At 35.3% G+C, this 22,561-nt stretch overlaps 4 protein-coding genes across 9 annotated transcripts; 1 reads left to right on the plus strand and 3 right to left on the minus strand.

Annotated features, from left to right (window-relative positions):
* LOC18613744 (DUF724 domain-containing protein 2) lies at nucleotides 5,405–11,771 on the minus strand. Of its 5 annotated transcripts, none has more exons than XM_018123880.1 (10): nucleotides 11,190–11,771; nucleotides 10,063–10,464; nucleotides 9,079–9,534; nucleotides 8,563–8,613; nucleotides 8,336–8,447; nucleotides 7,959–8,170; nucleotides 7,386–7,482; nucleotides 7,200–7,304; nucleotides 6,582–6,731; nucleotides 5,405–6,427 (listed from the first exon to the last, which is right to left on the minus strand). In XM_018123880.1, the coding sequence occupies exons 1-10, from the start codon at nucleotides 11,661–11,663 to the stop codon at nucleotides 5,730–5,732; spliced, it is 2,757 nt and encodes a 918-aa protein (XP_017979369.1). In that variant the 5' UTR covers nucleotides 11,664–11,771; the 3' UTR covers nucleotides 5,405–5,729. The 5 variants fall into 5 exon arrangements, with proteins under 5 accessions (XP_017979369.1, XP_007051195.2, XP_017979366.1 ...); XM_007051133.2 differs by having other exon boundaries at nucleotides 6,582–6,644; nucleotides 10,048–10,464; nucleotides 11,190–11,770; XM_018123877.1 differs by having other exon boundaries at nucleotides 6,582–6,719; nucleotides 10,048–10,464; nucleotides 11,190–11,770.
* Nucleotides 12,024–13,440, plus strand: LOC18613745 (nifU-like protein 1, chloroplastic). Its single transcript, XM_007051135.2, has 3 exons — nucleotides 12,024–12,490; nucleotides 12,754–12,890; nucleotides 12,970–13,440. Exons 1-3 carry the CDS (start codon nucleotides 12,118–12,120, stop codon nucleotides 13,156–13,158), a joined length of 699 nt encoding a protein of 232 aa, XP_007051197.2. The 5' UTR covers nucleotides 12,024–12,117; the 3' UTR covers nucleotides 13,159–13,440.
* On the minus strand, nucleotides 13,372–15,125 carry LOC18613746. Its single transcript, XM_007051136.2, has 5 exons — nucleotides 14,462–15,125; nucleotides 14,235–14,353; nucleotides 13,871–14,059; nucleotides 13,721–13,772; nucleotides 13,372–13,637 (listed from the first exon to the last, which is right to left on the minus strand). Exons 1-5 carry the CDS (start codon nucleotides 14,729–14,731, stop codon nucleotides 13,524–13,526), a joined length of 744 nt encoding a protein of 247 aa, XP_007051198.1. The 5' UTR covers nucleotides 14,732–15,125; the 3' UTR covers nucleotides 13,372–13,523.
* LOC18613747 (SWR1-complex protein 4) lies at nucleotides 16,116–22,273 on the minus strand. 2 transcript variants are annotated; one of them, XM_007051139.2, is made up of 17 exons: nucleotides 21,909–22,273; nucleotides 21,720–21,806; nucleotides 21,336–21,401; nucleotides 21,196–21,255; nucleotides 20,999–21,055; nucleotides 20,708–20,837; nucleotides 20,464–20,531; nucleotides 20,211–20,303; nucleotides 20,035–20,082; nucleotides 19,594–19,770; nucleotides 19,173–19,283; nucleotides 18,620–18,715; nucleotides 17,232–17,303; nucleotides 17,055–17,115; nucleotides 16,940–16,974; nucleotides 16,715–16,826; nucleotides 16,116–16,497 (listed from the first exon to the last, which is right to left on the minus strand). In XM_007051139.2, the coding sequence occupies exons 1-16, from the start codon at nucleotides 22,020–22,022 to the stop codon at nucleotides 16,749–16,751; spliced, it is 1,353 nt and encodes a 450-aa protein (XP_007051201.2). In that variant the 5' UTR covers nucleotides 22,023–22,273; the 3' UTR covers nucleotides 16,116–16,497; nucleotides 16,715–16,748. The 2 variants fall into 2 exon arrangements, with proteins under 2 accessions (XP_007051201.2, XP_007051200.2); XM_007051138.2 differs by having other exon boundaries at nucleotides 16,116–16,527.

Raw genomic sequence — 22,561 nt, forward strand, 5'->3', positions numbered from 1 at the left:
GTCTCACTCCTCTCAAATCTCTCCCTTCCGTCGGTCTCTCTCCTCCCAGATCTCACCGGCTTCCTTGCACCTCTTCCCTTCCGATCGACCTCTCTCCTCTCCGATCTCACCCCCCTCTCCTTGTTTTTCTTTTTTTGTTTCTTTTTCTTGTCTGCGGCTAACTGTTGATGATTTTTTGGTTTTTTCGTGTTGTGGCTAACTGCCGTTTTTTGTTTCTCTTTTTTGCAGGGTTTTTAAAGAGCCGGATTGTCCAATTTTTTGGACAACCCGGCGAGGGGGTTCTGGCACCCCTGGAGTTGGTGGCCAGAACCCCCCATCCCGCGTAGTGGGTGGGGGATGGGACGGTTTTTATTATTTTTTTTTATTTTATTTTTTAATTTATTTAATTTATTTATTTTTTTTAATTTATGTGTCTACAGATTGCATTGTAATCTTACATTGCAGTGGTCTGTTGCAAAATAAACATTGCAATGTAATTTAATTAGGTACATTACAAGGAATGTACTTTCACTTTCCTCATACCAAACGCTACCTAAGTGTTAAGCAAAGAAGCCTTTTGGTTTTCTTTAAATATAGTTATAGATGTATGCAATGAAGACTTATGAATTTTGCCATAGACTGTAATTCCCAATGGAAAAGAATGTTACTCTTTCTTTATTGGTACGAAACTGAACTTCTTCCTCACTTTATTTAATAGAAATAGATAGATTTACACTCTACTAGTAAGCGAGAAGGAAGACATCAATGCAAAATAAAGACCTTTCTTTTAACGATTATATGTACTTCAAATAGACATTATATATGGCCAACCTAGCAAGTTCTTATAGAAGAAGAAAATCAGCAAAACACCTTTTTTTTTTTGGTGAAAAAAAATTGAATAAAACACATCTGACTAATTAGTTGAACATTCTTGTAATTGTATTGCCTTTGTCTACATAAAAAGAATAGTTTCACACAATAATTAATGTCAACATGCTTATTTAATTAATTGAAAAGAAAAATTCATTTTAAGGAGCTAAAAAAGTTTAATGAAATAATCATTACTATAAAGAAGGTTAGATTTTGAGTTTGGTGGATCATGATCTCGAATGCTGCTGCCTGCTCTTCCCTTCGGACGTCAGAGGTTTTTCTGGTTTGGACGTATAGATATTATGGAAGTTGATGCTGATAGGATGATTTTAAGATGCTCTGGAATATTTTTTTGTACACTAGAGAGCTGCTTCTCTAGGGAACTGCTGAAAGATTGATGCTGATATGTATATGCTCTGGGATACTTGTAACACGCTGCTCTTCCCCTCGGAAGGCAGAGGCTTTTCTGATTTGGATGTATAGATATTGTGGAAGATGATGCTGATAGAATGATTTTAAAATGCTCTCTGAGATATTTTTTTTACAGGAGGGAGCTGTGGAACTGCTACAAGATTGACGCTGACATATCCTCTGGGATATTTGTAACAATAGGGAGATTTGTTTTATATATACAAAGTATGATTATGTGGGTACACTGATGCAGGGCTGGCCCTTTGGGTGAAGCCACCAAAACAACGGCTTTAGGTCTTTAATTTTGAGAGATCTGAATTTTAGGAAAGATTTATAATTTTATAATAATTATAATATAATTAATTATATTAAAATATATATAAATAAAAATAATTAATAAAATTATTTATTTTTTTACTTTTTTAATTATGTATCTTATAAATATCAATTTTTTATTATTTTTTTATTTTTATAATGCTATTAATTTTTAATTATATTATCTTTTTTTCAATCAACTAACGATCATATGTATTTAATCTCCAATAGTTTTTTTTTCTCACTTATTTTTTTTATTTTCAATAAACTCATTTAATGATTTCTAACAATTTTTTTTTCTATATATAAAATCAATTATTTTTTTCAATGTATAATATGTACTTTTGAATTTTTCTTTTCTCATTTGCTTTTTCTTCGTTTAACTTCAATTTTTCTCTAAAGAATACACAAGAAGTCTGTTATTTTATTATCTTCATAAAGTCGTGAGTCTCATTACAGTTTGCAATAAGCATTCAACAATTAGGTACTATTATTATAATCTTTATAGATTTATTTACTTTAATTTAGAGTTTATATTATATTATAAAAACTTGATTATAAAATTTTAATTAAAAATTTTACATATCAAAATGTTAAAAGAATAAAATTTTAATAATTTTTTTAATTTCAATAAAAAAAATCTTATTTAAATATTTCGTTTTAAATCTTTGAATTTATTGAGTCGTCTTTGCACTGATGGTTTTTGTTTGCTTTCTTCTTAATAAACGCAGCACAAATCATGTAAGGGAACATATCCTACCTGAAATGGCTGTATAACTATCACATATACATCTATATATATATATGTGTGTATATATATATAATGAAAAATGAAATAGAGACTTATTACATCACTTTGAGTCAAAAAATATTTATATTGCTTGTAAATAAAATTCTACTAATACTAGATAGTGAAGAATTCAAAATGTGTAACTCCAAATATAAATTTTCATAGTGAGTGACCATCTAATTCACACAGCGATTTGCTTCATGATGAAAATAAAATATGGTACAGTCCCATGATCAATGAAGTAAAAACATTAGTTTTATCTTTTTCTTTCAGGAATCGCACGAGATTATCATAGTATAAATTTGATCCAAGTCGTATATTGAAATCGATACCGTCCAATATGGCATCACCAAAGGGGCATCTAGATCCTCTATGATTACCACCCAGGAAATCTTGCCATAAATAATCCGCGAGGGCACGTGCGTCTCGCCCAGAAGATAAGGCGTAGCTTCCACAGTCACCTCCAATGGAGAGCAACACCTTGACTCCTAGATCCTGGCAATATATATATATAATCCCCATATATAATAAAGCATGTTCCCTACCCAGTGGTCACGAAGCTGGAAGACTATATTTTGTGAACACGATTTCAGTGTTGGGGACATGACGATTACTTCATTGAAAGACCCCCAGGTCGGCAGTTCTGAGCTTATTTGTCTTTTTGTGCGTAATTTCAAGGGGAATTATTATTATTTTTTGGATAATGTCGTGGGGTACATGAAAAGCATCTAACATCTCTGTTTTTCAAGCAAGATTTTTTAGATGATTAATGATGCTACTACCTAAAAATCTTAATCTTAGAACTTGGATTAAGCAACAGATCAACGTAACTAAGGGAGAATTGCATACCAACATGTCTCAAACTAGCGATACCCATTTAGAAATTACAGCTTAAAGGAAGAAATATAATCGTTCAGAGCACATTTACCGCTTGGCTAATGAGTCTCGAATTGGTTTGTTTAGGCTACTAAAAGCAAATGTTTCCAAAAAGGAAAATGGTGAATGATTGTGGATGTTGTGAAAACACTGCTCACCGCTTCATTATTGGAGACAAAAGACGAAGTGAAATTAATGCACCATCTTTTCCTGCAACTACCGGATCCAACTTTCGTCCCTTATTTGTCTGTGTGCGTAATTTCAAAGGGAATTATTTTTTTTTATTAACGTCGCGGGGTACATGAAAAATATCTAATTTTGTTTTTTTAGGTGTAAAGGTTACGTGTTGTAATAAATAAAATGGAATGTATTACAAGCAATACAAAAAAATATTAGAGCAATTCTTGAAATGTAAATATTTTGGTGGTAGACAGTGAAAAATAAGAATCAGTGAAAAAAGCAACGGATCACGGAGAATAAAAAAAAGTTGATTAGAGAGAATCTTTGAAAGAGCTTAGAGAGAGTTTTGAAAGTAATCTCTGATGATAGTTTCTGATTTCTTGCTTAAGTGCCAGACTCTTATATTTATATTAAATAGGAATACTCTTTTAAAAACAATAAATAGAAGAAAAATACTTTTAAGAGAACACATTTTGTATGAAAGAATATGCTTATTGTGGGAATAACATGTCCATTGTGTGAAGAAAAACTTATGGGAAAAACACCTTAAAAAACGACTTATCAAAAGCTATGCGAACAACAGTAATTGGATAATAGGTGTAAGTTTTAGGTGGTGAAATACTAACACTTGATAATGCATCATATACATTATTACGAGAGAAAGAAAGAGTAAAGCACGCATACTTCAAAAAAAAGTTAAAAAGTTTTTTTAATTGTCTTTAAATTTGAGTTACTAAACCAAACTCTTTTGAACATCTCAAAAGTGAAAATAACTCAATAAATCCTGTCACTCGTTCTGAGTTACTTTCGCTTTTTCTTATAATATGATTGTTCCACATACTATAAAATAATATTTAGAGAAATAATGGATAATCAAAATTGGACATCTACGTCAAGTAAGATTTTTCAGATGACTAGTAATGCTACTACCTAATAATCTTAATCTTAGAACTTGGATTAAGCAACAGATCAAAGTAACTAAGGGAAAATTGATACCAACATGTGTCAAACTAGCGATATTCATTTAAAATTACATTGAAGAAATATAATCGTTCACAGCACATTTACTGCTTGGCTCATGAGTCATGAACTGGTTTATTTAGGCTACTAAAAGCATACACTTGACAAAAGAAAATGGTGAATGATTTGTGGATGTTGTGAAAACACTGCCCTTCCCTTCATTATTGGAGACAAAAGACGAAGTGCAATTAATGCACTATCTTTTCCTGCAACTACGGGATGCAACCTTTGTCCCTTCCTGGACTAGATAAGGTCGATGCATCAATAATTTGGGGGGAAAAAAATAATGTAAAACATATTTTTGTGTAAATTACTTAACTACATGGATGTATTTTGTCAACAACTTTCATGGAAAATATTAGCAAAATTACAAATAGCTATAGACAAGCTAAATACAAAAATACAAAAAGCTTTATAATTTTTAACAATCTTAATTTGTAAAATCATTAACGTCAAAATGCATGAGTACTTTTTGTAATCATGGAAATATTTTGTCAATAACTTGTACAATACCTCTCTAGTTTAGGTGTTTAAAAGATATGGCAGAAAGCAAGAAGATAAGTAGTGTTTTTACCAATAATATCCCTACAAGAGTTCATCGTACTTGACTCAAGAGTTGTTCCAACAGTTTGGTTTTGTCAGATCAGAGTTACAAGAAGATGCTAAAACGGCAATTTCAAGATTGAATGGAGCCTCGCCAGAATCTGTGGCGAAGTTTCTCACTGGACAAAACCGAGTACAGAACATCCAGGAAATGAGATTCCATAAGGGAGACGAGAGAATAGTAGTGGTAAAAAGAAGCGGAACTCATCTCAAAGTGCTGGGTTGCCTCACTCACAGGTCTTAAAGGGTGAAGGAATCCAAATAATCTGCAATTCACCTCACCAGAGGTGAATCATGAGTAGTAAAAGATAGATTAACGTCCCGGCATGAGTGAAAAAGCTTCACTTCTTCAAGAGCAGGTGCAGCAGCAATATTGCAGAAACTCTATTAAAAGGATTCCACAAAAGTTAGTATTTCACATTTTCAGTATTTCTAGTCTAGGGGAAACAGGTCCACATTTTGACTCAAAAAAGACCCCATTACTGAACATACATGACTCCAAAGACCAAATGCTATGTGCATGAAACAACTAATACATTCAGATCTAATAATTCAAATGACCCTACTGATCACCTAACCTAATCACCACTACAGTCGCATCCACATATTTAACAACAATAATCGTCACCTGTGCTCCACAAGTCTCACTGTTATGAACAAGAAACCTTTAATAGTGCACCGTCAATCATGGCAACTTCCAAGGGGCAGTAGCTACTTTTTTAAAATCCTGCGAGGCGGTCTGAATAACGTCATTTAGAACATCTACTTGCAACCTCAAACTAGCAATCTTAAGATCCTTGGTCTCCTTTTCTGACTTTATGGCAGTATGTCTTTCTTGTAACTGAGTAATCTTCTTTTCAATCTCTTCCATCTCGTCTTCAAATTTAGTTGTCTCCTTTGTATTCTCAATTATCTCCCTTCCAGCATTTTCTCTCTCTCCTAGATGCTGTCCTTGCCCTTCCTTGATTGACAGTAATTCATTCAAGCGATGTTTAAGTAAAGTAACATCAAATCCATGCTTTTCCAAGTCATTAAGACTTTCCAAAATGCTGTCAAATGTGTTTCTAGGGTCATCAAAATGCAACATGGATATCTTCTCAAACAAACCAGCAAAGGTTACCATGATTCCAATTGCCGATCCTTCAATAAACTCTTCTTTGTTTCCAACCAAAGGTTGAAAATGTGGTTTTTGGGGCACAATTTGGAAGACATCCATTGATTCAATTGTTCGCCAGACAGGCGATTTCTTCACAAAAGGCAAACTTCGATCATCATCAAATGGACTTCTACCTCTGGCATCAATTGCAAGAGATTCTACTGGAACATCAACTAGTCCTTCTCTTTCCTCATTCCATCCATTGACAAGCCTACCAGAGGAAAGTCCTAGAGGAAAAGAAGCATACTCAACAACAACATAAAAGTAAAAAGCCAAGTGATGATCTACATTCTTGTAACAACAAAGAGAGAGCGAGAGAGAGAGAGAGGAAAACAATTATAAAAGCAGATGAGGAGTCGTATATCTGATGAAGCAGCTTACTTGATTCTTCATCAACTGAAGAGTGCATTCCTCCTATCCATGTTCGTAGAGGTTGATCCTCATCTGCCATGTTGGAAATATCAGCAATCGCCAAGTGAACCTCTTTTGTTTTGTAAGCAGAAATATCAGTTGTCCTTCCTTTAAAAGCATCTTAAGGGGTCAAAAATTAACAAAATAGGATGTTAATCCACAATTTATAAGGTGCGTAACCATAAACTACAAAAGACTAAAAGATAGTCAAGACGTAATTACATATACATAAGGTAAAAGCCAGCAACAGAAACAAGAAGAAAAAGTGGTTCGGAACATGCATAACCTTTCTTTCCAATATAACCGTCCCCACCCCCAATGCAACAAAAAGTTTCCCCTTCTTTCAGGTTAATCACTAGCCGAATCTTTTTTCCCAGTAACTGCCCCCATTACACCAACTATTCTTGTATTATTTAGAATATCAATTGGAAAGTTCATTTGAGAAAACAACTACTACACTTGACTTGAGTTAAAACTTTGAAAGTCTCTACCCCAATGCTTCCCAGACAGCCTTATATAGCAGTTATTTTAATTTCCTTGAGGCATATTAGCAACATCGACAAACCAAGAATTGAAACCTCCAAGTACCTGACAAATCCACCCCTTTATGTTTTGACAATTCAGTTTCATTACTCGTACAATCTTTTAAAGCTTTTTCATCAGCAAGACCTCCAGTCCGATTTTGCTCCTTACCTACAACTCATAATACTAAGTTCGCATAAAATGCAGATTTATATATACCCATCAAAAACTAAAGCTTAAGTTATCATATACCAGCATCAAAAGCCTTTGGACTTGTAACTACAGATTTACGTGGTCTTCCCCTCTTCCTTTTCTGATTGCTTACTCCAACTTTCTGCTCCTTTATTTCCTATATCAGTAAGACCAACAGTTAAAAGGACTACTATAACGAATATATAAGAAAATTAATCACCATAGGGGATGCCCATTCCATGTTGGCTACCATATCAAGACAAAGACAGGCTATGGAATAGGCTCAAGAAAATAGAAATTTTAGCAAAATGGGCTGACTACACTCAAAACAAGTCATACCGTATAACCAAGCACACCATGGCAAAATTGCTCAACTTTTATAAGCATTTGAAAAAAGATATTGCTGAAGGTAAAAGTTTGACAAAAATGTAGTTCTACAGACCTTAAAGTTGACCACAAATGCTACATACCTATGATCATGACAACTAAGGGAAAAGAAATATAGGTCAATATTAACTGAATCCAACAGTATAATGACACACTTTGTTCTCATTAAGAATTTAAGCAACTTCAAATTAATAGCTTATCTTAGCAGTTTTCTCTCAGCCAGAGACTATTAAGAATTTTGCTTACCATGTTCTCATTTCCCACTGAATCATTTACGCTATTCTTTGGATCCCCCTTTAGCTTCAGAGATTCATCATTAGGAATCTGAAAAGAATTTTCAGCCTGTGAAGTCTTTGTGGACTTTGCTGTTAATCCTAAGATGATAGGCATTTCAACTTCTTTCGTTTTAACCTCTCCTTCGTTAATTTCTTCAGCAGTTCCTGTAATTCCCTCCTTGCCTGAAAATATGTAATATGCATTAAGTTAAACAATATATATGTATATGTATGTATATATATATATACATATACATGTATATATACACTATATATGTGTGTGTGTGTGTGTGTATACACATATACATATATCAAACCTGGAGCACATGAACCAACAGCTATATATACCTGCTGTCGAAACCTGTGGACCTTCACTTGGTGACTTTCTAGCTCTTACATTCCTTTTCACAAGGTTACTTATTTTACTGTCAACTGAACTGACTTTCTGCCGCTTAGTCTTCTGCATTAGTAAGGGGAAATATAGGTCAGATGAAAGTAGTAGCAACAAGTGCAGATCAGGCATATTGGCCAATGGAGCCAAAAAAACCAAAGTGCCAATAATCATTGATCATTACCCAGTTAGAACGGTGATGTTGACAGAAAAGGCAGTCATTCGAAGCAGTTTGCTGCAAAGCAAGTGGGGCACATTGAATATCCCAGTTGAAAAACAACTTTGCTTAACACTTGAAACAACCCATTGAGAAGTATCAACCTCAACTATGTCAAGCAGGACAAGTTTTGATGATATTCTTGTAGACATGAATTTTTTTTAGTTGGTACGATACTAAAGGGGCAAGCTAATCTTCATTTCTTCTTTGAGTAATGATTATCCTTGAAGCCAGACATTATTTTCTAACATATTTTAGAACAAAACTTACTTTAACACAGGATTTTTAGAAGCTACGTGCTTCAGTTGAAAGGCAACTCAGGGACCATACACAGATACCATAGAGTTGTGAAGTGGACTGGATTTTAATGTGATATTTATACATTTCTCATCATCAAATAGGAATGTAACAAAAAAGGAAACAAATTTGATCTTATGGTGATAATATGAACAATGAAACTCCAAAAGAAGAAATCTAACTCACAGTTGTGCTTCCTGTCAAAGGGCTCTCACTCTTAGCACAAGGCTGATCTACAATCACAGTTTTCTTCGTTAATCTAGTTCCTGTTCCACCAGTCTTTGGAGTACCTTCTTTACATGATGTTTCATTAAGCATATCTTTCAACTGATCGCCTGAGACTGATGATCGTGTCTCCACTGTGTTTCCTTCGGTTGACTTTTTAGAAGGGCGTGAGCGCAAAGTGTTGCCATTAGGTGTTTCTAGTTTGATCTTCTTCTTGCTTGAGAGCAAAGCATTGTTTTCATCAGCGGGAGTTGGCTGCTCCATAAAATTCTTGCTTATACTTGTCAAAGGAGTCTTATCTTCAGTGCTATCCTTTGTGGCAAACAAACTTCCATGTTCTCCAGCCACCACGGGGTTCTGAGTACCACAGTGAGCATTTCCTATCTGCTCTTGCTCTTCAGAAGCAATTAAGACTTCCTGAAACAAAAGCCTATAGCTTAAGCTACCAATAAATGAATAACCTTGCATTGGCATAATAAACTTCTACAATAATCACAATGAAGTATTCTAAATCTACAACAAGAAGTCCAGGTGATACCAGAACTAGAACAACATTTACGGCATTCAACATGGCAAGTTATTATTTGTAAAATCTGAGTAGATTTTAAAGCAAACTAAAATGTATAATCCACAACTAGTTCAACACATCTGTATAGAGATAATGGAAATAAGAGTAGCGAAGGAGATGAGGCATAAATGCAATGCATTTTTCAATCTAGTAATATAGAGAAGGTAATCATTGAAATAAGCAGTAATCAACTTAGACACAGTCAAAAAGCACATTTCAAATCAGTATTTCCTTCTCTTCTTAAGATAAAATTAAAATGTATACTCTAGGCCCATGTTCAGTACCACGAACACAACAATGAGCTCATTTAAATTTAAGGTGGGAAAACAATGGCAAACAAAAATTGTCAAGGGAAAAGATACCTTGGATTTACTAACCCATTTGCCATTAATCCATTCAACGTTAGGCCTTATATCTGTGTGAGTGAGTTCCTTGTCCTCATTTCCATGCTTAAAAAACACATTGTACCTTCTTCCAGTAAGAACTTTGGTAATTACTCCACTTCGCCAACCAAAATTATATGTTGTATCCACTCTTTCCAGCAACTCATAATTTCTATCTGCATAACGAGGAGGAGTGGGTCTGATATGGAGGGAATCTACAACAACTTTTACTGTCCCAGACTCATCATCGTTCCTTGAGCTCTGATACTTCACCAAGAAACTATTCTCCCCAAGTTCTTTTATGACTAATGCAGGGAACCAAACATCACGTATACTTTCTTTGTCAATACTTACCTCCACTGCTGTCCCTGAGCTAAAAATGGAGCCTGTTGATTGCTTTAAAAAGATAAAATTAAAAAATAAATCACTCACATGGTACAAAAGGTCAACCAGGCTGCACAAATCTTCAATTCCACAAATGACATATAATAGAAAACAGGATAATACCGTCTTAAAAACTACGCAAAGTGAGATTAACCAACAGCAGAGATGCATAAATGTACAAACACATGCAGAGTAGAAACTAATACACAGACGACATAATAACAATTGGATCTGACATAAACAAGAAAATGCAATTACATTAAAAAATAAATAAAAACTAAACAAGAGGCAAGCATGATTCAGGAAAATTACAAAGTTCGCGCGGCTATAATTGCCTTTTGCATCCAACTACAATTGCATGATACCAAGGCCAAAATATATTACAAATGAAAATTAGCAGAGCTAAAACAAAGAAAGAATATCAAATTAAACATATTGTTCGAGTTAATTATTTAACTCAAGCACTCAAAAAACCCTAACCATCTTGTATACTTTTTGCAGTAATCATGAAAACATAGTTGTAATAGGAAATTTTTAAAGGTAAAAAGTTACATGCAGTGAGATCCGCAATTTCGACATAAAAAAAATGACAGCTAAAATTAGTGAACCCATAAATTACCATTTCCTCCAAAATACAAAACAAAAAAATTCAGCTCTGGAATATGAAATAAACCCAAAAATCCCAGATCAAAAAGAATTTAAAAAAAAAAAACCAAGATGGCCGTGTTACCACATACCTGCTTTTCAGGTCGAACCCATTTGCCATCGATCCAATCCCAATGAACCCTCAAATCTTTGCTCTCAAACTCAATAACATCGGGAGGATTATCAAAATAAACCCTATATTTCGACTTTTCCAAAACCCTTCTCACAACCCCAGTCCACCACCCATCTCTATACCTCGCATCAACGACGTCGTTTACCTCAAACACTTGACCATCCTCCTCCTTCTCTTGAGGCGGCAACGGCCGTACAAAAGCGGGGTCGACGTGTTCAGTCAAAGGGGATGAGCCATCTTCGGCGAGCAAAGTCTTGTACTGAACCAAGGCCTTCTTGCGTTTCTTGGAAGTGGATTTGGGAGGGAATTCGAGAATTGTGGCCAAGTACCAGGCGCCTCGAAAGCCTTCCTCGTCGCTGCTGACCTCGACTGGGGTTGCTTTGCCGAAAGGTTGTTGTTGGAGTGCGTCAGTGTCAGGAAGAGGATTCACCATTTTCGGTGAAGAGTGGAGTGTGTGGTGCGGAATCTTTCGTGCAGAAAACCCTAGGGGGTTTTCCGGTCTTTTGTCCTCGTGGTCAAACAGCTCCAATTTTTTTTTAAAAAAAAAATGTAAACAGCTTTTCTTTTTATTTCTTTTTCGTCTTTGAGAATATTTATTTTTGTGGGTTTTGGCGGGATCGTATTAGCATCTGCCCATTTTCGACCTCTCTTTTACCATCTTATATAATAAATGGTGGGAGAGCACATAATCACCACTTTGACGGTCCGTGTAATTTGTTCAAGTTTACAACAAACATATATACCTTGCTCATGATATTATGTAATATGTCAATACTTCTTTCATTTTTGAAAAACCAAAAACATACTACTTCTGAAATAAAATAAAACAAATTAAAAAGTTTCAAGCTCCACCACAAGTAACAACTAAATAGTCGTTTTCTTTTTATATGAGAATCTTTTCCCAGATCAGCAACAATTCCGCACCAGAAATGGCGTCCATTGCAGCAACCAAAACCCTCACTTCTTCTTCTCCGCAAGCCCTGACTAAAACCTTTCGAATCCCACAATTCATATCCCAAAACCCACACAGACGGGTCCCTCATACAAGAATCCAACTGAAAACAACCGTAAAAGCGTCGAGCTCCAGCCCAAGCGCACCCACTGGCTCCTCTCCTGGGCTGTACTCCGCACAGCAGTTCGAGCTCACTTGTCAAAACGTGGACGTGGTTCTGCAGGATGTCAGGCCTTACCTGGTTGCCGATGGCGGAAACGTCGGCGTTGTGTCCGTTGCAGATGGTGTCATCTCTCTCAAACTCGAAGGTCACTTGGGTCTTTTCTCCTGATTTATTGACAATTTCGTTTCATGATTCTTGGTCTGGTTGACTTTTCTCTCTTCTTTTTTAAAATTTTTTTTTTTTATACTTATGGCTATTTTATAGAAATTTATTTATTTCTGCTATTATGTAAACCAGTTTAGTAATAAAGCAAGGGGCAATCAGTTGGCTTTAATGTATTTTCCCACATACAAATTACTACAATTATTCAAGTGAACTGAGACTTTGCTGCATTATATTTGATGACAGGAGCATGTGGAAGCTGTCCTAGCTCAACAACCACCATGAAAATGGGGATTGAAAGAGTTTTGAAGGAAAAATTTGGAGATGCAGTCAAGGATATTCGACAAGTATATGATGCTGAAGAAAGGGAAACAACTGTTGAGGTGGGTTTTCTATTTAAAATAAAGTTGTCAACAGGAAAATTGTGTATCGGCTAAATTAATTTGGCATTCATAACGACAGGCAGTGAATCGTCATCTTGATATATTGAGACCAGCTATTAAGAACTATGGTGGGAGCGTGGAAGTGTTATCCATCGAGGCCGGGGCATGCGTTGTAAAGTATACGGGGCCTGAATCCATTGGATCAGGAATCAAAGCTGCAATTAAGGAGAAGTTCCCAGATATCATGAATATTGTCTTTACTGGCTAGCTTCATTTTTCGCATTAGAAGCTGAAAAAGTTGATGATCTCTTCTCTGGTTTCACGAAGACTGAGATTGCTTTGCATCTGAATTCTGACGCCGGTTTGTCTATGCATGTACCATTCAGTTAATACTTATAAGATATGCAATCCCAAGGTAAAGGTGACTGCATATTTTATCTAGATGCATAGGTTATCTTTTTCATAGTGAATGAAATATATGTAATCTTGTAAAGATACTCATTTCATATTTCATTTGGAAATTTAAATCACTGTTAACATTCAATACTCATAAGATTCTCTCATCTCTGCCGTTTTACTAAGCAGCTGCAGTAAAATTTGAATCATGGAACAGATCCTTATCAGCTCCTTAGATTAGATAGACTTCTCTGTATCAGCAGCATTAATGGTTGATTGTAGCCAGCGTGATAAACAGACAATGAATGGCGTGTAAGCAAAATAGCAGGTGACTGTCCAAGTAACTAGTCCCTGTATAGAACTCAAACTCTCAACTTCTGATGTCATAGAAGCTTCTAATTGATTAAGTTTCTCTTTAGCAAATAACTAATTACCTGTCCAAAGATCTCTACATATGCTTGTGGGTAGTACCAGAGGTGGAAGAACCTGAAAGTCAGCAAGCATCAACATTTTAGTGAAATTGTATATAGCTACTTCTAATTATTTTGTAGGTGATGAAATTATGCTTAAGAAAGCAATCTTACTTCATCAACGGAATTTCAGCTAGGGGGCAGCATATGCCAATGATGGATGCTAAGGTGAAACCCAGCCGTGTCCTGTCCAGGGAGAACCATAAAAGCTCTGCCGCTGCAAATAATATGTAGGCCTCGATGTTGTCCGCTACTCCATTTTTATACATTTCAGCACTCAGTTCGATAAATAGCACCAATGCTCTGTGTTCAAAAGATATGGTCTAAGCTATGAGGCAATACAGTTTGCAGTAATCTGAACTGATTCATGTTTAGTTTCATTGCAGTGCTTAAAACATTTCCTGTAAATCCGCAACCGTATCCTGGTTGAGATCATGAGAAACAGAATTTAGAAACTAGATAGCATTAATTGACTCACATCAGAGACCCGCCCGCTTTTTCCAGGGTCCCCTCGGGAACTTCTGAAGAAGCCTTTTCATCCAGGAAGAGTTGCAGCAACCCAACTGTGCAGTAGAACAATCCCAGCAAAGGAGGGACCTAACACCATTCCAACACATAGAAATTATCAGAAAGATAGAAAAACGAAGAGAGTCTGGACAGTAAATTAAGAGGCATAAAGAAGAGGTAACCAAGAATCCAATTTACCCATATATTCGTGTGGAGAGGACCAATGTTTATTGCCCCACTTTGGTAGACCACGAGGTCGACCCTCGAATGAAGTCCGTCAATAAGGGGACCCAAAACGAAACCAGAACCAAAAAGCGAGAGAGAGATAGAAGGCCAAGAGTTTCTTAGACTTGTTTTGCTCTGCTTTCTTATACTGCAACAATCTATGGACCGAAAATGTTTCAAATTAACACTGTGAGGGGGTTTGAGAAGCAGTCGAGGCGAGCTTAAAGCGATGAGGTTGGTCATGCTTATGCCCTCACGTTGGACACTTGGAGAAACACGTGCTGATCTTTTTGCTTCTACTAAAATTTCAGATTGAGCTCTAGGTAGGAGACGGTGTGGATCCAATTTAGCGGTGGGTACAGTTTAGGATTAAATCTGAACCACAGAAGTAAATTGTAGAATTGGAGGCCATAGGTACGCAAATACGCAAATTGATGGTGACGTGAAAGTTGAAACTGAGAGCCGGTGGCACCTTCAATCATCAGCTGCAATTCAGTTTGCAATATCTGTCGTGCTCTGCTCTGTACACTGCGCCGAGATCCTGGAGCACCTCCCTTAACTCGAGGCTCAATTATTATTATTTTTTTATTTTTTCTGCAAGAGTTGTAAGTTACCCTGAGGCCTTGACAAGTTAGACATCGCAGGAGCCAGTGGATAGATGTCATGAATTCACGCTAATAAGAGATAAAGGTGTTATATAAATATATGTTTTTCATCACTTATTAAATATATTTTTTAAGTTGAGAATATAAATTCATAATTTATAAATTTATTTAAATTTTATTTTTAAAATTTAACGTATCCGAATCTTCATTGATGCGTCTCATGATAAATACAAAAATCGAGATATATCTGAATTAATATAAAAATCTCTATTCTCGCATTCTAATCTTCATTAATACAAAACTCTCATGAGAAATACAAAGATCGAGGTAGATCCAAATTAGTAAAAAAATCTCTTCTCCGTAAGTAAAAAACTAATGCAATCCAAATTAGTGTAAAAACCTCCATTCTTTATGTGTAAAAAGTCAATACAATAAGAGCATTATACAATTAGATGGAATATAATATCACACATCACTAAAAAATTGGATAAATCTTGAATATATAAACATAAATCTTTCATAACTTATTATACATATTTTTTTAAGTTAAAAAAATGAATCCATAATTTATAAATCTATTTAAATTCTATTTTTAAAATTTAAGATAAATAACCAAAAATCCGAAGACTATAAGAACATTGGCATGGCACATTGGGAGAAGCCAGCCACATTTACCAAGCCGGAGACTGGACTGCCAGGGGAGCAAAGGACTCCTAATGAAAAAGCGTTACGAATGAAAGAGCTTGATATACACTCGGGCTTAGCTTCGCAAATATCTTAGTCATCATTGGCGTGTGAGTTTAACTTTGCACATGAATGGCCGCGGATGCAGATTCGAAGAAAGGCAGAGGAAGTTGGAAAAAAGCAAGCAACAATTTATGGCCAAAGAAATAATCTTCATCTTCCTCTCTCACACACGTTAATGTTTTAATAATAGATTCAAAATCGTAAGTTCTCCGATGGAACACACATAGTTACATTTTTAACATTCTTCTATCATTTGGTGGGGAATTATAATAAGAGACTAAAAACTAGTGAAAGGTAAGTATTAGTTCCTCACCACAAATTCTCCTGTGAAGACATGTTGATTTCATTCTCATACAGAAATATATTTACAAGGGTCAACATAAACGTAAAATTACAAAGCAATTAGCACCTCGCCTACCAGAAAATTTTACAAAATCAAACGTCCAATTCCCAGCTAAGGAAATCAGTAAAATATGTCAGATTTTGAATTCTGATGCTTTATGCAAATCATTCAAAAAGATGTTGAGTTTTTCCTACTTGTGACTAAAAAGCTTGTATTTAGTTAAGAAAATAAGTTTAGTAGTCAAAACATGGAGCTTCAAAATCTGCTTCTGATGTACTTGGCAGATTCATAATGGAGCTGCCACGAGCCTGCCCCTGAAATCCCGCAATGTAATCAAATCCAGCCTGGTGGATTTGGAGTATCAAAAAAGCAATATCCTAACTAAATACTAGAGAAACATGGTAAAAGATACAATAGAGAATCTACATCTATAACATCTAAACTGGGACCCAGTTCAAGCATGGAAACATAACCAGCTCATAGACAACTTTTTCTTTTTTCTTTTGGAAAGGTCTCATAGAGAACTATTACCTTATACGAGGTTAATTTGCTTGCTCACCCCTTATTATAGATCTAAAGCTTTCATCTTTCTTGGCCTTTTGTGAGCTGGTGAAGATGGAGTCTCAGATACTCTTCCAGGTCCCTAGAAATGACATCATAAGAAGAGATTACATCTAAACTAAACAAAGCACAGTGGTATTGGAAAATACAAAGGCAAGCAAATAGAAAAGATTAAAGAACATAATTGGCGCACACCTTGCGTTTCTGCTCCCTTTTGCCAGCCCTTTCACCTAAATTACAGTCAAATATGCAAGTAATCAAAAACATATAACCAACTCATCTCAAAGAACAACTAAAAGAGATATATTACCTCCAAAACTAATGGCGTCAGGAACAAATGTTCGATCCTGATCCACAACACGATGTGATCGCTGCACATTAACAGACTCCAAAATTTCAAGAATTGAACAATTCAAAAGGGGTTCTAATAATCAAAAGTCCATAAAACTAGAAAAAATTATAGAAATCAGAAACTCAGATTTTCAACCTTAGGTGTGCCTGGCATATCACCGTAGGAACCATCACGGAAAGATGAACCCTCTGCCTCCTTGTATTGCAACTGTTAAAAATCACATAAGATCAATGAACTAAGCAGCACACCACCTCTAATATTGTGAACTACTAATCAATCATAATTCAGACACAACCTATGGATGTCTTTCCCAACTCAAAATCTACAACCCCAGACTCTTAACATCTTAGCTTAATTAGTACAGGTAAAATGAATGATCTGATTTATATTCAGAACTACCTATCAAACTTCTACAAAAATAAGAAATCTTTGTATATGCTTTTCATGATAAATAATAAATTCATTAAAAAAAATGGATATATGAACTATAACTAAATCACACAATAATTTTGTTGATCTTAACAAAGTTTGGCCTTCTGTTAAAACCCAAAAATGATACTCTGTCAGGGAAACACTGGGACAGAAAATCAGACACCTCAGGTTCTAAAATAATATTCAATCCAACTCTAAGCATGTGCAATAGTGCATGAAAACCATTAATACTTGAAACTGCATAGTAAGACAAAAATCATTAATACTTGAAACTGCGTAGTAAGACAAAGTTGCCAGTCATTCACCAAGAGACAATTTATCACTGTCTTAGTTTATCATATTGCACGTCATTCTTGTCTAAGTTGAAACAAAAAAAGACAAAGTTAAAAAGGGAATAACATATTACTATTACTAACAATCATCCAAGATATAGACAGAATAGAAGCCTAGAATGGATCAAAATGTGCCAAGGTAACTTCTGCTAAAAGAAACAAATTTTAAACATGACATGTGAAACAAACATTCATGGGTAAATACTTTCACCTTCTAATTTTTAGTCATGATTCCATGCAAGTCCATTAGTTTTCGAAATGAACAATCCATCCCAAAAGTATAAACACCGTTAACAAAAAATATAAAAGTACTAAAATGCCATTTCTTCTTTATTAATTTAAAAAATTATTATTATTATAAAAAAAATTTTGAAAAAATTAATAAAAAGTAAAATTATCCTTCCAATATTGCCACGTCATCAAACTAACGAAAACATTAACGGTTGACTAACGGCTGGACCTATGTGTCCAACGAAAAATACTTTTTTGGGACGGGATATCCATTTTGAAACCTAATAGACCCTCTTGGAATTTCGATTAAAACTTAAGAGGATGGGAGTATTTTACCAGACATTCATTCATCCGTTTACTTTAAGGGGGAAAAAGAACTCCAAAATAGAAGCAAAATACAACTTATGCGCATTTCACCTAACTATATGAGTAAAGGAGTGGCATTCACTACATTTAAGGATTAGATATTATAAGATACAAGCACAAAGAAGACCCCTAATCTTTAGATAAATTAAAGATATGAGATACCTGTTTCTGCAGATTCAGCAAAGTTAGAATTTCTTTTCTTAATTCTAGATGCTCAGCACAAACAGCCTTTGTTGGCACCTTTGGTTTCAAATTAACCTGTAAAAAATTAGTTTAGATTTTTACAACTATTTCAAAAAGATAATTAAACTAGATTAATGAAGAATGTTCACAGGATTTAGAATTGAATCACAGCCAAATGGATAGAAATAAGGAGCAATTGGCAATATTATTAAAAGTAACTGATAAACAGGATTAACTTTGAGTTCTTAATATGAGCAGTCATCTAACAATGACAAAAATTATAAACAAGCACACTCAACTCGAATTATGTCTGTTTTACTGAATCTCTAGATTGTCTCCAATAAAACCATTTTCATCTGAAAAGATAATAAGACCTCATGATCTGAGAAATCATACTACGAATATACTCATAATATATATTCTGAGTTTTAATATCTGGTCATCATGCATATAATATTACAATAACATCATCCACCAATAACCAATATAAGAATCTCTGCACAGCATCACATTTCAGGGAGCATAGACAAACCTCAAGATCTTGTAAGGTTTGCTCAACCCGCTTGATGGTCCGAAGTCCAGCAGAGGAGCTTGCAGCTTGGACCATTTGCTCAAGTGCATATGTTCTCAAATATACTCGAAGCTGAAAATTATGTAAAAGCAGTTAGCATACTTGTTTACAAGAGCAAAGAATATCCAGAAACAACCTTTGAAAAGCACACACCCTCACACACACAAACTTCCAAGGAGAGGTAACAGTTGCCTCAGATATTAATTTGACCACAAAAAATACTGGAAGAAAACAAAATGAATTATTAAAGGGGAGCACATATAATAAGTCGGATCACATACATTTCCTAAGGACAGAAGCAGCCACTTCTAATTATTTATTTATTTTATTCTTTGATCGAAACAGACAAGAGAGAAAACTGAAGACTAGATGTCACACATACCATGCGCAAGGAAGCAAGAGTAGAGGCATTATCAGCCATTATTGAAGTAGAAGGTGCAACAGCTGCAGAGGGAACTTGAACACTGGATGGAGATATAGTATCTCCATGACCAATAGCCCTCTCAACACTTTCAGGACCAATATCTGATGTGACTGGCAAATCAGGTTCTTCAGCACCCTGAACAGTTCAAAACATAGAAAGCTAAATTATTCTAGATTGTGGAAAACCCAGGTGCAATCACATATGCAAGTATATGAACCCCCCCTCCCCACCCCGATTTCTTTCTAAGTTTGAATGCAAAACTAATCAAGTTGAAAATTTTATTTCCTTTGGTTCCAATTCTGAAATCCAAGTATGACATAAACTGACAGAACTATTAACACTCCCCTTTCGTTGGCAATTGCAAATGCCTAAATAGCAGCTTGTCCAATTAATACTTACCTGTGCAGCCATGCGTGACTCGGCTATTCTTTTTGCTTCGGCAAGAACCTGCAGAAACAAACCATAGACCAGTCAAGATTTTGAGTACTTATTCAACCAACAAGCTCACATGCAAATAAATGCTGGGAAGGTCATATGATAAACAGCAATCATAAGTGAAAAGCAAAAGTATATACCTCGGCATCTTTCCGCTCTTGCTGCTTTGTTTGAGAAAGGACCATCGATAAAGCACGTTTGCGTTCCGTCTCTTGAGAAACATTGTAGGGTTCCTATACCGAGAGGATAATATCAGAACTATACTAAATAACAAAGGAAATGAAATAATAATCTAGAGTGATATAAATACTATAACAGCTTATTCCTGTTACTATAAATTGCAACATAAAAGTAAATTATTCATATAAAATGCTGCTTATATAGCTACCAGACCTTAACAAGAGGATGCCCTGCAACTTCTCCAGGAGATGGAGCCCTAGCAATCAGTATGGCTCGAGACACTACATACAGATAGTGCCATAATCATTATGAGAACCATATAACATCTCAAAAATAAATTGAAATAAAATTCCATAGATAATGGATAAAATTATATGCAAATTCAAACCGTAGAATGAACAGAAAAGAAGTGACTTGGATGATTGGCAATAGAAAGTCTAGCAGTTGGATAGAATACCACTATAATAGCGATCCTTCAATTCCTCCACAGTCCGGAATGTCGGGAACCTGTCAGCTATAACAATGAAGCGGAGATCAAACCGTTCGCATAAGTCAAACAGTTGGTCTGTCTCTTCCTTAGTCCACACCTAATTAACAAGGCAAAAGAAAAGCAAATTAAACTGACAAATTGAATTCATGGCGGCTCAAATACAGGCCCTAATTCAACAACTACTTTCACTTAGAACCAAACTGAAGCAATTAGTGGGAAAACTTAAAAATAGAGCTGCAACCTCAAGTTGATACATACAGGATCAGTTAAATACTTTTCATACTCCTCATCTGTGTATTTGATAACATCAACAGACTGCACCACACCAGACGAACAAACATGTTCAATTTCATGAACAAACAAAGTATAAAAGAAAAAGATAAAACAAAAAAGAAATGCAGCATAAATTAATTTGTGACAAAACATAGAGGGAAAAAAGAAAAATATATTATTACCTTATTATACTTTGCAAAGGAATAATCACCTGTCGGTGGAACACCATTTACGACTCGCACCTGTAAGGTATACAAGAGACTAAGACCTTAAAAATGCGCACTTAGTTAAGGGAGAAGTCTTTCTAGAAACAGATACTTGCCCAGTGGTAAAGTTGCAAATCATCCTTTCGTGCAGAGCTTGTGAAAGGAAGCCACTGCCATGTGATCTGAAGAGAATTTCAACAACATCAAGAAACACGGGGCAAATTATAACTTTGACACCCAGAAATATCAAATTTAAATTATTCAACATAAAAATATTCTACTAAGTTTTATGCTCCATATGGTTGTTGCTTATATTACTTCCTAAGATTTGAATGAAAGCAAATGCAAACTAAGATCCGTGAACCTCCAAATTTTAACCTTTGGTTCATCAAAATTTACTTTTTTTGCATTTGCATCCAAATGTACTTTATTTTCTTATTTGGAAGTAAAATGCAAGCAAAAAAAAGTAGTCTTTCAAGCAAAAGGAGTCTTAGCAAAACCTTCTCATCCGATGGTGGGCGTCGTTTCAATTGGGAGGCGTCAATTGAAGGCATAAGCGGAGCTAACCCTCCCGTAAGGGCATAAACCTACGATTCCAACCAAAAAAAGAAGCCCTCTTTCACTCAGTGCAAGCTAAAAAATTAAAAAAGATAGAAAAACAAGCGACTTAAATTTTTTTTTTCTTTTACCTCGCGAGAAATGCCATCGGGTTTTCTCTGGGAATCTTTCTGGGGACGTGGTTTCTTCTCTTGGGTTATTGGCAACGGAGTTTTCGGCAGTCCAAGGATGTCCTTGGCGTCCATGGTAACTTTTCACCCCTCCCCCCAGATTTTTACTTAGGGTTCTTGCGAACCAACCAAATTTGCCACTTCTTCCTAGAGAAGCAATTGGCTTCTGTTTTCGGGAATTTAGGGCTTCGATGGGGATTCAGGGGAAAATTCTAGGGTTTTCTTCGAGCGCGAAAGCAGTAGTTTTTTTAGCAGAGCAAAAATTAACTGTAAGGTTATTGATTGGGTAACTGCCTGCTGCTCCTCCTCCAGTTCCAATCCACTACGTGTCTTTTCCGGTTTTTATCTTTTATACGACTACTACTATAAAATTTTGAATTTAAAAATTTCATTATATTTTTTTCTAAATATACGCTAATAAAATATGAAATACATAAAGTTTTATTTAATTTATTAATATTTCAAAATATACCTCAATAAAAATGTAACAACTACGGCCAATATAATAATATATAAAATAATAATCTCTATATATTAGTGGCGTAGGCTGGGCTTAGGCTAGGTGAGGTCGGGTCCACCAAGGAGAGCCCACCTAGCTGGATTCATCTTAAGCA

Source organism: Theobroma cacao, chromosome 1 (genome assembly GCF_000208745.1).
Source record: "Theobroma cacao cultivar B97-61/B2 chromosome 1, Criollo_cocoa_genome_V2, whole genome shotgun sequence".
Taxonomy (NCBI): domain Eukaryota; kingdom Viridiplantae; phylum Streptophyta; class Magnoliopsida; order Malvales; family Malvaceae; genus Theobroma; species Theobroma cacao.

Coding starts and splice junctions, on each gene's coding strand:
- LOC18613744 (XM_007051132.2), bottom strand. CDS start 11,663: ATGGTGAATCCTCTTCCTGACACTGACGCACTCCAACAACAACCTTTC. Junction 10,465..11,189: donor GGGTTCGACCTGAAAAGCAG/GTATGTGGTAAC, acceptor ATCTTTTTAAAG/CAATCAACAGGCTCCATTTT. Junction 8,171..8,335: donor TCCACAGGTTTCGACAGCAG/GTATATATAGCT, acceptor ACATATTTTCAG/GCAAGGAGGGAATTACAGGA.
- LOC18613745 (XM_007051135.2), top strand. CDS start 12,118: ATGAGAATCTTTTCCCAGATCAGCAACAATTCCGCACCAGAAATGGCG. Junction 12,491..12,753: donor CATCTCTCTCAAACTCGAAG/GTCACTTGGGTC, acceptor ATTTGATGACAG/GAGCATGTGGAAGCTGTCCT. Junction 12,891..12,969: donor AAAGGGAAACAACTGTTGAG/GTGGGTTTTCTA, acceptor TCATAACGACAG/GCAGTGAATCGTCATCTTGA.
- LOC18613746 (XM_007051136.2), bottom strand. CDS start 14,731: ATGACCAACCTCATCGCTTTAAGCTCGCCTCGACTGCTTCTCAAACCC. Junction 13,773..13,870: donor GCTGAAATTCCGTTGATGAA/GTAAGATTGCTT, acceptor GCTGACTTTCAG/GTTCTTCCACCTCTGGTACT. Junction 13,638..13,720: donor ATGTAGAGATCTTTGGACAG/GTAATTAGTTAT, acceptor AGTTCTATACAG/GGACTAGTTACTTGGACAGT.
- LOC18613747 (XM_007051139.2), bottom strand. CDS start 22,022: ATGGACGCCAAGGACATCCTTGGACTGCCGAAAACTCCGTTGCCAATA. Junction 21,402..21,719: donor GCCCACCATCGGATGAGAAG/GTTTTGCTAAGA, acceptor AATTCTCTTCAG/ATCACATGGCAGTGGCTTCC. Junction 20,838..20,998: donor AAAAGTATTTAACTGATCCT/GTATGTATCAAC, acceptor CTTGTTAATTAG/GTGTGGACTAAGGAAGAGAC.